Source organism: Calypte anna, chromosome 13, assembly GCF_003957555.1.
Source record: "Calypte anna isolate BGI_N300 chromosome 13, bCalAnn1_v1.p, whole genome shotgun sequence".
Classification (NCBI taxonomy): domain Eukaryota; kingdom Metazoa; phylum Chordata; class Aves; order Apodiformes; family Trochilidae; genus Calypte; species Calypte anna.
In genome coordinates, this window is record NC_044259.1 from 2427026 (window position 1) to 2443549 (window position 16524).

Below are 16524 nucleotides of genomic sequence, written 5' to 3' on the forward strand. Positions count from 1 at the left end.
GTGAAAATCGCTGTAAAATATTTACAACCAAACCCTAGGAAAGCACGGGGCTGGAAATGAGGGGTCTAAAAATAAACCCAGACAGGGAACGAAAAAAGAAAAAAAAAAAAGAGAGATACTGGCTTCCTTCAGAGGTAATTGGAGAGAAAATTGAAGTGGTGCAACTGCCTCCAAATATAGAACACAATTATGGGAATCAAGGGACACGTTGAACAAGAAATCATGGCTGGGAGTTCGTGGCATCTCAGCAGATGCAGAACATCACCCATGCCTGCAAAGCAGGGAGCAGGAACATCTGTGGGGCAGCACTGGGCAGAGCTGCAGCTCCTTTGGAGGGACCCAGTGGCCAGCCCACGATGGTGATGCCTGATGGGGATCAAGTGCACTGAGCACCCCAAGGTTCAGGCACAGCATCCCAGCCCAGAGCACGGGGCACCTGAAGCCTTCCTGCAATGCAGGTGCTGCCCTGGCAGCCCCAGGTGCAATTCTCCATGACCAGAGTCCACCAGCTCACAGCTGCTGAGAAGCCTGAGGCAGGGAGATGGGGGCTGCTTTGGGAACCTTCATGCCCCCCATCTCTTTCTTCCATGTGGCTGGTTTCCCCTTGGGGTGACCTCCCATGCGTGTCCCTTCCTGGGGCTCAGGTCCTGTCTGCCCATTCCTGTCCAGCTCACCAAGTTCCAGGAGCTGCTGGAGGAGAAAAGTTGGGAATCCAAAGTCAATTCCTACCTCAGGACTAGTGGTGTGGGGGAGAGCTTCATGGTGCCGCTTTCAGCCAGCAAAGCTTGGGACTGGGCAGAGGTGGACATGATGGGTGCAAACATCACCCAAAGCAGGACTTGACCCTACCACCTTTATCCCTGGTTTTAGATGTCTGAGATCTCCTTTGCACATTGCTGTTGGGTCAAGTGGATCCTTACAGAAGGAGGACAGGATCCCTCAGACTTTAACCTTCTGGGAAATGGTTGTTGAGATGCCCACAGCATCTGTGAGGGTTGTTAGGGGGGGGGCCTATGAGCAGGTCAGCTCCAAGGCCCTGGGGATGCTGGGCATGAAGATGTTTATGGAACAAGAACATCCTCCAAATGAGGAGAGGATGAGAGAGGTGGAACTGCTCAGCCTGGAGAAGAGAAGGCTCAGGGACATAGTGTCCCTGTGTACAAATACCTGATGGGAGGTAAAGAAGAAGATGGACTCTTCTCAGTAGTGTCCAGTGACAAGCCTGGAGGCAGTGAATACAAATTAAAAAGCAGGAAATTCATTCTCAACCTGTAGCAGGAAGAGCCTTTCTGGCTCCTGAAGCTCAACGAGCTGCTGACCTCTCCATTGCCTCACACCAGAGTGAGCTTCTCTCTGTGGGTGTGTGTCCCACCTTTATTGGCCCCCTGGTAATAGGGGGCCTGCCCTAACCAGGCACAGGTGGACTCACACCCACTCTTTGGTAACTCGAGGCACCTGATTTATCTTGTTTCTCTACATCAACCCAAGAAAAAACTCTTGGCCAAGCACTGACAGAGGTTGATCAAAGAATTTGTGGTGTTGTCATCCCTGGAGATATTAAAAAGTCCTGGGCAAGTGGCTCTGAGCAATGGGGTTGGACCAGATAACCTCCAGAAGACTCTTCCAGCCTTAGCCAGTCTGTGATCCTGTGTTTGGTACCTGTGCCCCCCAAATCACCTGAGATTAATGCAGGCCACAGCTTGATATTTCTTATTTTATTTATAATATAAAAAATGTTCAAGTGTTAAACAGTCGAGAGTTCTGACATTCAGACAATCCAGAGCAAACTTTGACAATCATCTTATGACAAATTAGCAAAGATTTCTATCTGACCCCACCGTGGGTGAGGAGTAGAGGGTTTAGTTACTTTATTGCTAAAAGTTAAATGAAATACACTGTCAATTGTTGTATTATCTTCTCAGTCACAGCTTCACCATGCATCCAATCTACAGTATCTGAAATGCAAAGGACATGCAGAAGTAAAAATATAAAAAGAAAAAAGTCAGGCTACAATGTAAACAGGTTTGCTGCAGAGAACTGAGGAGAGAGGGGCACTTCCACAGGGATGCTCTGCCACCCGGACACGCAGGAATGTCTCTTTGCACCACAGAGCCAACGGCCAGAGCTGCTCCAAGTTCAGAAACGTGACATCCATCATCCATGGCAGGACGGGACAGTGACAACTGCCTTTACAATACATGGCACAGCAGCACAGAAGCATCCACTCAGTGGGCTGCCCCTCCTGGGACCCTTCCTGACCAATGCACGGACAAAAACGCTCAGGCTCCTGCCAAACCTGGGGCCAGCCCGGCCAGCAGCTACCTGGCATGGCATGGCATGGCATGGCACCCAGGGTGAGCCACAGGTGTCCTGCTGGCCCCCCCAGGCTGGGACTGAGCATGGCAGTCAGGACCCAGCAGCCCCACGGGTGATGCCGCACAGCGGCCACACCTGGGGCAGGGGGACACGGGGACCTGTGTGGCACTGAGGCTGGGGGTAGCCCACTCTCTTGGGCCCACCACACGGTGCCACAGGCACTATTTCACCACCTCCAGAGGGGGGACCTCCTGTGACCACAAACCTGTGCCAGCCCCACAGCAGACCCACGGGTGAAATGGCCCAAGAGTGAGAGCGGTGCTGGGAGGGCTGCGGCTGCTGCTGCTGCTGCTGCTGCTGCTGCCCCATTTCGTTTTCTCTTCCTCCCTGTGTGGCAAAAGAAACATGATTTCTGCATTTCAGTGCTGCTGGGTTTCTTTTTCTCCCAGCTGAAGTGACAATGCAGGTATTGGACAGGGCCCTGCAGTTCCCCGTGGGACATGATTTTTGGAAATGCTCCCACTCATGTCTTTGATGTGTGTTTAAACGATACCTTAAAGAATAAGATCATTAATAGCAGGGTATGGGGCAAAGTGGCAAGGCTGTTGTTCTTCCAGTGGAAGAGCAACCTTGTGACAGGTTGCCCCCCAAACAAAAATCTATGATCTTAAAATGCTACTGAAACAGAATCCTCGGCATGAATCCCAGCACTAGCATACAGCAAAAGGCACCACGATAGTTTTGTTTTCTATTTTTAAGTAGTCAAAAAATTGGCCCACTTGTTTTTTATCTTTATTGTTTCTTTTCTTTCTTCTTCTTCTTTTTTTACTTTTTTTTTTTTCTTTTTTTTGGAAGCTGTAAATCAAGACATTACATATAAATAGAGATTCCCTATAAAAAAGTCATTGCCGTTAGCTATTATAAGACAACTTTGCTAAAATGAAAATAAAACATTTTATTTGTTATATTTTTTCCCTCTTTTATATAAAATAAAAATATTTATTTTTTCTTTTTTCCTTTTTTTTTTTTTTTTTTTTTTTTCTCCTTTTTTTTTTTTTTTTTTTTCCTCTTTTTTGTCCCGTCTCCCTCATCCATGCGGGTTCTGCCTGCGGGTCGGGCCGGACTGGGGAAGCACCTAGAGATGTTCCAGGTCCGGTTTAGGGGAGGCATGCGGCAGGCTGCCCCGGGCACCCTCCCCGCGGGCCCCGTGCCTGCCGCAGGGGTGCTGAGTCCGGTTGTCCCCCGGCCGCTGGAGCAGCGGGGACCCCGTGTGCGCCGGGTCACTGTTCTGCGAGCTGAGGAACGGGGTGCTCTCGGCCACCAGCTCCTCATCAGACTCGCTGTAAGAGGCGCTGCTGAAGGAGAAGGAGTCCCGGACGGCTCTGGCTCTGTGAGGGACGTGCCCGTTCAGTTTGGATTTTTTCCACCGCCTGTTGCTGCTGCTGGCTGTTTTCTTTGGCTGCTCTAGCGCTGGGATGTACTCCTGCGTCGTCTCGTACTCGTCGTCCTCTGTGATGCGGAAAGGGCTGGAGGGGAGGCTGCCCATGCTGTCGTTTAGGTAGCTCTTCCTTTGGTAGTAGCTGTCGTATCTCTGCGTGTCCTGGAAGGGGAGCTGGGACCGGCGTAGCAGCGGCTGCTGCTCCTCCAGACGGAAACTGATGGGGGCGGCCGGCGGGAGGGAGACGGCGTGAGCGGAGTTGGGGGAGGTGATCTCGAAGGTGGGCACCTGCGTGGCCAGCGAGTAGTGGAAGTCCACGGGCGACAGGCGTGCTGGTGTGGTCAGGGCCGACACGTATCTGAAAGAAGCAACACCCCCGGTTGGACGGCTGACATCGCTGCTTTCCAACTGATGCTCTGCAACCTGGCTCCAGAAGGGTCCCTTAACTCAGCCTGAACTCCCTTCATAGAATCATAGAATCGACTGGGTTGGAAGGGACCTCAGAGATCATCAAGTCCAACCCTTGATCCACTACTGCTGTAGTTCCCAGCCCCTGGCACTGAGTGCCACATCCAGTTTCTTTTTAAATATCTCCAGGGACGGAGAATCTGTGTGCAAAGATGCCTTGCTGTCTCCTGGGAGCTTCCTGCTGCTGAGATGCTTTGATGGGTGATGGCTCTGAGCCTTCGTGTCCCTTCTGAGCCCCCTGCACTGCTCTGCTGCACAGCTGCAGAGGTCACCGTGCAAACTGCTGCCATTGCCACCAACCCTGATGGAGCAGCAGTATGAAACACCAGCCAGGCAGGCAGGCTGGCAGCAAACTCTTGTGGGTTGGGTTTTTTGGGAGTTTTTTTGTTTTGTTTTTTGGGGGGTTTTTTAGGGTTTTTTGGGGGGTTTTGTTTGTTTTTTGTTTTTGTTTTTTTTTAATTTTAAATTGGTTGGGAATAGAAGTGCTGAGATGCTACCACGCTGACTTCTGGTCTTACCTCTGCTGGCAGAGTGGTTCCAAAGGATATTTATCAATATGGTGATATGTGCTTTATATATATAAATATATACACAATATATTAAATATATCTATAATAACTCTAACCCCTCTGGGAGATGTTTAATTCATTATTAATTACTGTCTCCCCAAAACCTCCAGCTATGCCCATGCTCTCCCAAACACCTGGTGCAGGGATCAAAGAGGCCTCTCCAGTGCACTTGGTCCTGGAGCTCAGCATCTCCTGGGGAACCAACCAGAGGCACCACTTTACCAAGCTACCAGATCCAGTGGGCACTTGGGCACCATTGACCGTGCATCCCACAGCTGCATCTCCCCAGGGATCTGGTGTGCAATTCCCACCCTGCATCACTGCCAACCTTGCAGCACCTCCCAGCAGGCTGAATCAACACCTCCCTGCTTCTTGCCCACCTGCCAGCTACTTTCTGTTCCCTCCAGAGCTGCCAGGCTCATCTCCAAGGATGGACCCCAAAATTATGCCTTCCCCACCCCCATTGGGAAAGCCTGAACACTGCTGCTTCTGAGTTAGCAAAGATCTTGTGTCTCAAAAAGGCAGCTACTGCTTTTGTCTTCTCCAGTGACAACATCAGTGCCTGGTCCAGCCCACCTCTAATATCCTCTCCTTTGGCACCACCTCTTGCTAAGGAGATGTCTGTGTGAGCTGGGTCAGCCTGCCTGAATGGACCAGGGACAGCAATAGCAGGAGATGCTGCTTTTCTCCTCTGCCCCATGGACAACCCCCACTGCCTTGGTGGGTAAGTGCCCAAAAGTGGCCATGTGGCCACCCAGAGTCACCCATGGCTACCCACAAAGGGCTGGAGCAAAGGGAGACCTGTGCTTCTGCCCATGAGGAACCAGACACAGAAGAGGTTGGGTGCTGCTGCCTCTCTGCCTGATGGTGTCTCAGCTCTGCAGCTGTGCTCCCCAGAAGGCTGAGCCCCCCTACAGCACCTCTGCTGACCAGGACACTCAGGACCCACACCTTTTCCCCATATACCTGAGGGCCAGACCCCGCTGAAAATGCCAGCCCAAGTTGCCAAGGTGTGCTCTCAGTTTGGGTTATCCTTCCCAGATGCTGAATGCAGCCAGGTATTTGCTGCTCCTCTCACCCCTCTGCTCCAAACCTACGTTGCCACCAGGTGTGCTGGTGCCCTGTCCTGCTTTGGGCCAGGATCAAGGGGATTTTCTGCCTTGTGCTTTTGCTTTCAGCTCAGTCTCTTGTCAGGAGCTGCACTGCTGAAATGAACAGCAAGTTTCTCAGGCAGTGGCTGCTGCTGGGACTGAGCCCACTCCATGGTTAGAGTTACTGCTGGAGCCTGGGCTGCAGAACCAGGGACACTGCTCAGCTCTGAGGAACATTTTGCCCTCCAGAAGGAGAAAAGGAGTCAAGAGGTCACACCTGAAACCCTCCCTTCAGGAGGAACAGACAAGAGAAATGACCAGAATTGACCAAACAGAGGATTCCATCCCATACACCTCATACTCAGGATACATTTGAGGGATCACCAGGCTCAAACCCCTTCCTGCTTCCCCTTCTTCCCCTCTCCCTCTTTGCTTGGGCATCCTGGGAGGATTCCATCCCTTCCTCTGCCTGTGCTCCTGATCCATCCCAGCCTGAATCTGTGTGTTCCTGCCTCCAGCTCCCAACTGCTGCTGACCCCAGGATTCCAGCCTGGACTTTCCCAGGGCTGCCCTGCAGCCTCGGTGGTGACGTGAGAGTGATTGGGGGAGAGGGGGGAGGAACCTGGGATCAATTTTCCTGAATATTTTTATAGATTTAGTAATGTTTCCTATTTATCATTCCTGTTTCATTAAAGCTGTGTAGTTTAGTTTCTCCCTTATTCTCTCTCCTTTACCAGGGAGGGGGATTAACACAGAGCATCCATCACTCAGTTTAATTGCCAGCCCAGTGTTAAACCCTGCCATGCCCCCACCTGAGTGGCCTCCTGGCACATTGGCTTCCCCTGGTAGGACCAGAGCTGGAGTTTCTCTACTGGTACCCCGGGACTGACCTCTCACTGTGTGGTGAGTCCCTCAGGGAATCCACTGAGTCCCGATACTGAGTCAGGGGTCTCCGGGAGTCCTCGATGCAGAAGGCAGCCCCACGGCGAGCCCGTGCCTCCACGCATGCTGGGCTGTTGCATTTACTGGTTCCCACTGATGACAGCATTATCCCAGACTGGGAATCTGAAGTCAGGCTCTCCGTCCTCTCCAAACTCCAGGTGTGGCTTTCGTGTCTGTGGACCAAAGCCCAAGTGGACAGTGAGCAGGGAATCCCCACCCAGGAGTTCCCCAAGGAGCTGTGTGAGGGCACAGCTCACACTCTGCTCTGCACTGCCATCCCCTTTCTCACTCCTACATCTGCCCAAGGATGCCCAAATCCCCACTGATGCCCAACTTCCCAGCCCTGCCTTCAGTTTAGTTTTCCTCTTCTTGGAGATACGATCAGAGGGGAAAAAAAAAAAAAGGAAACTGGTGCATACTGGGTTTTTATCACACTTCCCAGTGACCAGGAGGGGAGAGCCTCTGGAGGTAGACCAGGGCAATTCTGCTTTGTGCTTGCAAAACATTCTGAGCATGGACCAACACATTGGCTGTGCCAAGGCAAGTCCACAAAGGATCTGCAAACATGTCCCCTGAACTGCCAAGTGACAGCCCCTGCAGAAAGGCCACCAGGAGGGAGCCAGGAAAAAAACCCAAAACCAAACAAAACCCTAAAAAACTCAGAATTACTTTGTCATCAGCACAGAGAAGAACACCAAAGTTAGATCTAGATGTTCAGTTTCCACTGGTTTGTAAGAGCTTTTGGCAGCAAAAGACTCTTGAAGTGCTAGACAAAAACTGTGACATGGTGAGTAGACCCTGCCCAGCTCTTGGGGCTCCACCTGCCCTGAGCTTGTTGCAAAGAAGCCAACAAGCAAGGATGCACTGGGGTCTCACAGGGCCATGACACCAGGGACCCACCTGCTCCATGGCCACCAGGCTGAGCCCTCTCCATAGCAGAAATACCTGGTCAGTCAGAGCAAGAGCTCCAGACTCCTAAACTGCTCCAGGTGGAGTTGTGCTGGCAGAAGATTTGGGGTGGGGGCCTCATTAAGACTTCCCATGACCTGGTTAATTATTGATGGCTCCAGGCACCTGCTCGGCTGCAACCACCACCCTCATTCATAACATCAAACAGCATCCTCAGCAGAGAGGCAGTGGTAGAGTATCAGTAGAACCTGATTATGCCAGTAGTTTGCCTCTGGCATGACTTCAAGAAACACCTGCTTGCTGCACTTGACTCAGGAAGATTAGGTGGCAGGTGGCCAGGACTACAGGCTCTGCAAGGCAGGTGCCTCCCCATAGCTGTCATGTGTTAATGCTGCCCTCCAGACACATTTCTGCATCTTCAGGAGGTGCCCACAGATAGCCTTGGGGTTCCCAGGACTTTGGGGTGAGCAGAGAAGGGCAGCAGGGTGCAGATCTGCAGGCACCGGAGCCTCTGGGAACCTGGCTCAAGCTCACACACACCCAGCCAAGGTTTGGGCTGTTGTGGATGGATTCAGAAAAACCTGGAAAACACATCTGGCTAACCAGGGGTAGGGTTTCCCCAGATAAATGCAGTCATTTCCAGCCCAGCAAGTCATTCCCAGCTCCTTCTCTACTTGTTGGAGGTTGAGCCAAGGAGTTTGGGGGGTGGAATTCACCTGAAAACTTCGGTTCAATATTGGAAGTGGATTTGCTCATCCCTCAGCCCTGAAGAAACTGCCAGGTCTGAGCTTTAGCTGAAAGAATTCATTGCTTCCTGGATGGATGGAGACAAAGCTAATAAAGGGACCAAGCCAGGAAAGCTTTTGCTTTTTAAAGTCAAGGTAATGTCACCTGTATGTCACCAAGCTGTAGCTGTGCCTCCCTCTCTGTACCCTGCTTTGCAAAGGCAAGTGCTGGCCTAGGGAAACACCATCACCCACTGGGAGAAGCACAAGAGGAACAACCTGAAATTCAAACTCTAAGCAGCCCAGGACTTTCTCCAGACTATTCTGGACATCATCAAACCAGGGAAGTTCCATCTGCTCTCAAAACCCAAGAGAACTTCAGCTTTTGAGTCATGCTGCTCTTCCCCTCAATGGCTATTTTGACACGTAAGGAAAAAAAACACCACCTCACCCAGTGTATCAAGAACTATTGGTACTTTCCTGCTGGCCCCAGTTTTCTTGAGAGCTTCAGAAAGAACTCCAGTGAGAGAGATGCCACCACCTCTGAGTCTGAGGTTCTGAAGCAACTTTCTGGATAGTGACATTTTTTTCCAGTGAAAAAACACGACTCCCAAGACAGACCCTGACTTTGAGGAACAGGCCTAAACATTTTGAGGTGTTTTATGGACTTTGCCTTCCACAAGCAAGAACATTCTAAACATATCAAGCATGAAATTAACCTGTGTGTTCCTCATGAATTACTGCAGGTCCCCAGTGTGGTCACAAACCCAACTTGGAAACTTTCCTAACTGCAGCCTCCCAGTTGTGCACAGCAAGAAAGAAAAACTTCATTTTCTCCTAATTTCCAGCTGCAAGTTCCTCCTGGCACCTTTCTGCAGCTCAAGGATCCCACCTTCCCACACCTCTCACTACGTAGCTGTGCAGGACCTGCAGTGTAGGCATGGCCAATATGCCAGTGCAGTGCCAAACATGGGGTAAAACCAGAAAGGGAGGTGAAAGGAAAACCTTTTGCTGCCTTTGGAATTCACAGCATCCTCAAGCAAACAGCAGGAGAAAGCTTCCAGAAAAAAAAGTATGCATCACCTCTGGCTGGATGTCGGAGTGGCTGTGGAGCAGTGATGAGATGGGGAGCAGGAGTGACTTCCCGAAAAAGTTGTCTCTGTTTCCCTTCGGATCACATGCTCGGTGGCAGAAACATTCTTGGAAATGTACTGTAAAATACAAAGAGTCATCAGCCAGCAGCTTCCCCACGCTGCCACAGCCAAATCTGGCTGGCTTGATTTTTTTTTTTTATTTTTCTGGTGAAATCAGACAAGTGAGCCCAGCAGCTCCATATCCTACAGAAAGAGATGAGGAGGCTGGAGAGACTGCTCTGCCCCTGAACTTTGGAATGGGAAAGGGCTGAGGCCACAGGGACTGTGGCAAAAGGGTCTGAAGAGCCAAGGGGTTCCCCAGAGGCCAGTGGAGGTGCTGAGCAGGAAAACATCTCTGCTCGCAGGAGGTTACACATCGACCAGACTTCCACCAAAAAGACAGCCCCATGAGATCAGCTGGAGATGTGAGCTCCACAGAACATGAGGTGTGACCCAAATATTTATGCTGAGATATTCCTTCATCCAGCAGGAAGCACTGCTTTTCACAGGGACCCCAAGCTCTCTGGGGGAGTCAGTATTTTGGGGCCAGAGGGCTGTCATTCTTAGAAATTACTCTTCCCTCTTCCTTCACGTCTGGGATTCAACTTAGCAGAATTTTAACATCCAAAGGGTGACCCAGCAGAGCTTGTAACTGATTCATTGTCCTCCTTTCCAACAGGATTTCTTTTTGTTTGGCTCTGCCTCATCCCTAACCCCATTTAAGCACCTTGATGGTTCTGTTGATCTCACAGAGTCTGATGGGAATCTCGTGTCTGAATCACCTTTCTGGTTCTGGTCCTAAATTCTGAGTTTGCTGTCACTGGTGTGACATTGGAACCCTACCAGGACACCCCCCCTTGTCCTGGATGTGACTCTGGGTACAAGCAGGTGGGGTACTGTGGTGCTGGCCAGGTCACCAGGACATGACAGGGTCACCGTGGCAGCTCTGGCCACTGTCATGACAATGATATTTGTCACGCTGCAAAGTGGGGTTTGATGGGACAGTTTAATAAACATCAGGAACATCTCTCAGAAGAAAACAGGATCACTTGAATCACCAAAACACACCTGTCCCCATGCCCTAATCTCATCCTGCACTTGGAAGTAAAATCACATTTCTCTCCAGACTTTGGGTTTGGAAATGTTGCTGTGCAGAATCTAATTTTTTTTTGTTGTTTTATTTTGTTAGGTTTTGTGCCCAGACACAGGTGTGTGAGCACACACATCCATGTCAAATCTTTGGTGGAAAATAGGCACTCAGTAACGTGCAGAGAGAAAGAGACAAAAAGTCTTACATCAGCCATTTGGATTTCCTCAGGATCCAAACGTGGATGGCTTGGCCCATTTGCAAGGCTCCTGTTCTGATGGGCTGGGCACATGTTCTGCCGTAAATGATTATGCATTTGTTTTCTTTGTTTCCTTTAAAACAGAAAGAAAAAAAAACAACAACTCTATTAGGAAGACTTATCTCATGGGGATGCCTTCCTCCTGAGGCACCTGGGGGACACAGATGATGGACATTAAGTCCTGGACACATTTAATGTTTCAGTGGTGTTTGTGGAGACCTGCAAACAGGAAGAAACAAGGAATTCAACATTTGTCACCTTCTGCTGCTTTTTTCCAAACTGGTGAACATTTCTCATCATGGGCAACTTGAGAAGCTGAGTCCAGTGTCTCCTTTTGCAAGACAAGCACAGTGCAGGGGAGCCAGGGAGCAGAGGAGAAAAGCTGGGAGAAGGGAAAGGAGAGCAGGTCCTAGCTTGGCCTTGGTGACAAGGCACTTCTCTGTCCCCCTTCAAGCAAGAAGTGGCAAAGCTTACCCAAGCCCCTGGCAGGGCATCCACTCCACAGGACCTGGAGTGTCCCAGGGCCACCCTGAACTGAGCTGAGGAACTGGTTAAGCAGGGAAAAAGGTGCTGCCCATACAAGAAAGGCTGGCCAGTTATGGACCCCAAGCCTCTTGTTCCATCCCCATTGCTCTGAAAGTCTCTGAATTGTGGGTTTCTGAAGAACCCAGTGGGCTGCTCTTGCCAGGAGATGACCTTCTGGCTTGGGAACCAGTTTGTTCCAGTAACACAGCCCAGCACCTGGCTGGGCAGAATGGTGCTGATGCATGAAGTAAATGGTTCCAAGAAAAAATCCTGCTTAGGCAGAGCCTAGTAGATGGCTTCTTCAGGAGACCTTCCTGGGAATACCACCAGACTGCATCTCCTTAAAAGAGCACTGGGTGAAGAGCATGAAAGCATGAAGCACAAACACTCAGTAACCCCTGGTTACTGGTTAGTGGCTGGTTAGTGGCTGGTAACCAACCCATACTCACTTGGTTTTACAGTAAGCTACCACACAGACGATGCCCACCACGAGCAAGGCAACACAGATTCCCGTGATGGTTAAAACTCTCTTCTGGTAGAGCTCCTCTGCTTCTGCAAATGGAGAGAAAGAAACCAGTTACAAATGGGCTCCAGCACCAGAGATGTGTCTGGCTGCACAGGAACCAGCACTGCATGGGGGTAAGATGGAGACGAGGGCTCAGTCTGACCTCCTACCAATTCACTGCCCACCTCTAAGAGCTGCCCCAAACCTGAGACCAGCTGGCCCAGCCCTGCTCACCCTTCATTCCTTTTGTCTCCCTGCACCTTCCCCCCCCTCTCTGTGCTCAAACACAACTCTTGTTTTCTCCTCTTTTTCACGACTCAGTGACTCAAAAAGCCCCAGGAGTCTCCTCTCCCTTCCAGCAGATCCCACCCCCCACTTTCCTGGGTAACTCAGCAGCCTGCCAAGGAAATCCCCCAGCTCCCCCCACTCACCAGGCCCACACATGCTCTGTGATGCTCTGATCACAGCCCTGTGATGCTCTGATCACAGGTCTCTGCTCTGAGGGACTCAGGATGCCCTTTCCAGGCAGTGCCTGCATGCCCTGGACCTGTGCTAGGAACCTCTCCAAGCACCAGTCCCCAAAGCATGAAGGTGCTGAAAGGGACATCCTAAACCAGTCCAGAAGCAGAATGAGGATGGAGAAGTGACAGCACATTAGACAAAGAAAAGGGAGTGGAGTAATTAAAATACAGTGACCAATTCCAGCTATGGATTCTGAATGACACCCTAGGAAGTGATTCATTCCGTGGCATCAGGTCATTGGGATGCACACATGAGATTCAAGCAGCATGCTGCTGCTTCTCTCAAGAAAACCATGGACTGCCTTTCAGAGCAGGAAGATCAGACACTGGTGTCAAAACCCAGACCACACTGGAAGTGAGGAAATTCATTCCCATTAATCCAAGCTCCAAGGAGCTGCCAGGTTGTGGCCTTCAGGGTGACTGAACTCCATCTACGCAGCACCCACATGGCAAGGACACCTCTTCCTCTGTGGCTGCACCAGAGCTCTTCTCTATCCATCTCTCCATCCATCCATCCATCTCCACTGGGATCAGCAGAGGCATTTTGGTTCCTCTGGATGCCTGAGAGAAGGATTCAGAGTGCAGCTGCCACAAACATCTCATTCAGCATGTCCTTGTGTCCCCAACCTATGTGTTAATGTATAAGTTACTGGGGTTTGTGCCTTTAGTACTCATGAAATACTTTTTTCATCTAGATTAGGCAATAAAACTCATGGCATGGTTGCTGGCTCACCATGCCACACAAAATACCTTGAATGCACTCTGTGATCTCCCCAGTGTTACCAACCAGGGAAATACAAAACCAGAAGAGAAATGGGTCTGGTTTCACCAAAAAAAAAAAAAAAAAAAAAAAAGAAAAGGGGAAGTAATGAAGCATTCCAGATTACTGAGTATTTAGATAAATTTCAGCCTGTCATTTTCAGAAGGAAAAAAAAAATTTGGAAATAAAAAAAATGCTGGGAAAAATGTTTGCTTCTTTCTAACTCTTACAATGGGAGTGAAGAAAGGCTTGTTAAATAAGGGCTGAGGATGACAGCCCTGGCACAAAGATTAAAACATCAGGGCTTGCTTTGTGCCTGTGCTGCAAAGCTACACTTTAAAGAAATGCCTTCCCATCACTTCTGTTTCTGCCCTGGTCCTTTGCCAGCTCCAGGCACCTCCTGAGAACCAGAGCCTGTGGAGCTGGGACCTGCCCACATTGGGGCTGGGGGCTGCCTGACCTCACCCCCCAGGGGTTTTACTCTGCAGAACCAGGGGAAAGAAGTCACTCTGGGGTGAAACCCCCTCAGGGATGTGTTCCCCTTGCAGGATTGCCCCGTGCCAGACATCAGCATCCCTGGCAGAGGAGTTTTCTTGCCCTTGCACACCTCTGGGACATGCATTCCAGCTGTACAGCTCTTTTCTTCAGACAGGACTTGGAGGGATTTTAGCAGGAACAGGAAAACCAGCTCAGATCCTACGTATGGATGGAACTGGGCAAGAATTTTGCTAATACCCAGCAAAAGCTCCTCTCATCATTTAAAATGCAGCTGGGCAGTTTTCACCATGAACCATTCACCAGCTTTGTTTTTTTGGTACAAAGCCTTTTTTTCCCCCAAGTATAAATTGTTCCTTTTGAATGGAGAAGGGAGAAAGAGCAAATCCATCAAAATGATGGGTTTGGGTTTTTTTGAATGTTACAAAATGTTTCACTTGAGGCTCAAATCACAGCCTGTGTTCTGTGAGATGTCACTATGGGACCCTGACTATTGCATGTCTGACTCTTCTGAACCTTCACTGAACTGCATGGGGAATGTTCCAGTTCACCAAAGATGCAAATTTAGAGCTCTCTGCCCTGTGAAGCAGTGAAGTGAGGGTGTGCATCACCACTGTGAACTTAAAAATTAAATTACTTCAGCCTGGCAAAACCTCATTCAAGTCGTTGCTGGGAAAGACATATCTCCATGTTGTAGAAAACCATCTCAGCAAGGACAGGAAGAAAATCAGAGAGTGCACACTACAGTTTTGTGTTTGAGAAGGGAAGATCCCTGAGCAGGGCTCCTCCATTTGTGTCTCTAATGCTCTACAAACACCAGGTCTCCAGCAGCAGCAGCAGCAGCAGCATCACTCTACAGCAGCAAACACTAAAACCAAACCAGGTGGTGCCACAGAATGCCAACAGAATCACAGTCCAGCCACGTGTGTCACAGCAAGGCATGAGAGGGACAAATGACAGAGACGACCGCAGAGGGGGAACAGGATGTGTGAGCTGCTGAGATGACACTGAGGATGGAGGAGGAAAAGGAGACAAGAGGTCAACGAAAAAGGGATGCCAAAAATCCTCCATTTTCAAGTTGGTTTAAGTGTATTAGCATTAGCAGCACCACTTTCTCTGAACCACTTGGCCAGGCAGGGGCCCAGTGGGGCAGGGATGCAAAAACCAGAGGCAGGTTGCTGCAGCTTTGGTTGGTGCATGTCCCTCCACCTCGGGGATTTGAGAAAAGAACTGAGGATCCACAAGGGAAAGATTGGTGTCCCCCTACCTCTAGCATCCTCATGAGAAGATCTGCAGTGGCTGACATTGCTGGGTAGAAGGTTTTGAAGTTTTATACAGCTAAATCCCTCTGCTCTGACCAAGCCCTCCCTGTGCTTAGCTGGCACTCAAGGGGAACCAAGCCTCAAGGATTTGACTTCCCGGGTGCTTACTCAAGAGATTCTGTTGATATTTCTAAATCCAGACTGAGGAGAACGGAAGAAAAATAATAGGATTATGAGCAACTGGACAGGAGCAGGTAATTGCCCAAAGGGGATATTTTTAAAAGCATTTTGGTTTTTGCTGTGTTTTTCCAAACTTCCATGCCACCGTGATGCTCAGCATTACACCCTCCACCCTCGTGGGGAACATCTGACTTCCCTGGGCTCACTGTTTTCTAGACTAACCCATCTCATGCCACATTTCATGGAATAATTTCCTCCTGGTCAGAACTGATATAAGCCCCAGCCCTTGGGGAGGAGGAATTCCAGTGCTCATCCCAACCCTTCATAGGACCCAGAGGAGGTCGCTGCATCCAGGGTGGCAGTTTCTAGAAAAGCCTTGATCTTCCTAACACTTTCCTTCCCATTCTTGAAAAGGGAACTGGTCCCAGGTGGTGCCTGCTGGCAGCCTTTTCAGTTAAATAGACAAAACCTCCAGCTTTTCAGTTAAATAGACAAAAAGATGTTGAATGAGGAGACGTATGGCAACTGTAACATCCCAGCCACGCCACACACACCAGGCTGCTGCTTGGAACAAAGAAAAAAGTGCTGCTAAAAATACACATTTATAGGTTTACATTTAGATTTTGTCTTTGGTTTTGGTTTGGTTTTCAATCCGAACATCTATCTTGGTGCCAGGGAAGAGAACAGAACAGCTGATTTTTTAATCATCCCATTAAAGCCATAAATATAATGTGGGCAGCTCTTAATGGCTTCTGATTAATAAATGAATGGTTGTTCCATACCCTTTAATTCAAATCCAAGATGCTCTGCCAATGCAGAAAGACAAGGAAGAGAAAGAGAAAAAAGAAAAACAGGTCTGTCAGAGATCTCTACTATACAAACACACACACTGTGCAGTTACAGCTTTTCTGTAGGCTCAGCAGCAGTGACACAGAGGACAGTGTACACTTCAGAGCATTTCCAGTTCCCACCAGAGCTTTTATCTTATGTAAAGAGAGACCCAAACAAATTGCAGTGGAAGATAATTATGAATCCTTTCAGTTAATTATGAATCCTTTTGAGATGAGCCATGTTTGTTAGTACCTCGTATGGAATTCACAGTTCAGGAAAAAAAAGGAAAATAGAATAAAATAAAATAGATACACTTGTTCTGAAACAACTCCTGGCAAGTCAAAACACACAGTGACTGCATGAACCTGGTAAAAACCATTCATTCCCTTTCTATAGGTGAAATTTCCCTGGCAGGGTTTCACATGCCCCTCTCTGACTGGGGTCTGGGCACCCCAGGGCAGTGCTGGGGTGGCACCTGGGACCTGCCAGCTCCACTCTGCTGCCCACA

The 16524-nt window shown here is 49.6% G+C and overlaps 1 protein-coding gene across 1 annotated transcript in view; it reads right to left on the bottom strand.

Annotated features, from left to right (window-relative positions):
• Window positions 1-3406: 3406 nt before the first annotated feature.
• The window catches only part of NRG2 (neuregulin 2), a 173951-nt gene continuing 160833 nt past the window's right edge, over window positions 3407-16524 (bottom strand). The window contains 6 exon segments of the mRNA XM_030459037.1: window positions 3407-4112; window positions 6773-6997; window positions 9542-9669; window positions 10887-11010; window positions 11912-12014; window positions 15968-15991. Of these exon segments, the coding sequence (XP_030314897.1) occupies window positions 3452-4112; window positions 6773-6997; window positions 9542-9669; window positions 10887-11010; window positions 11912-12014; window positions 15968-15991 (1265 nt within the window). The 3' untranslated portion in view covers window positions 3407-3451.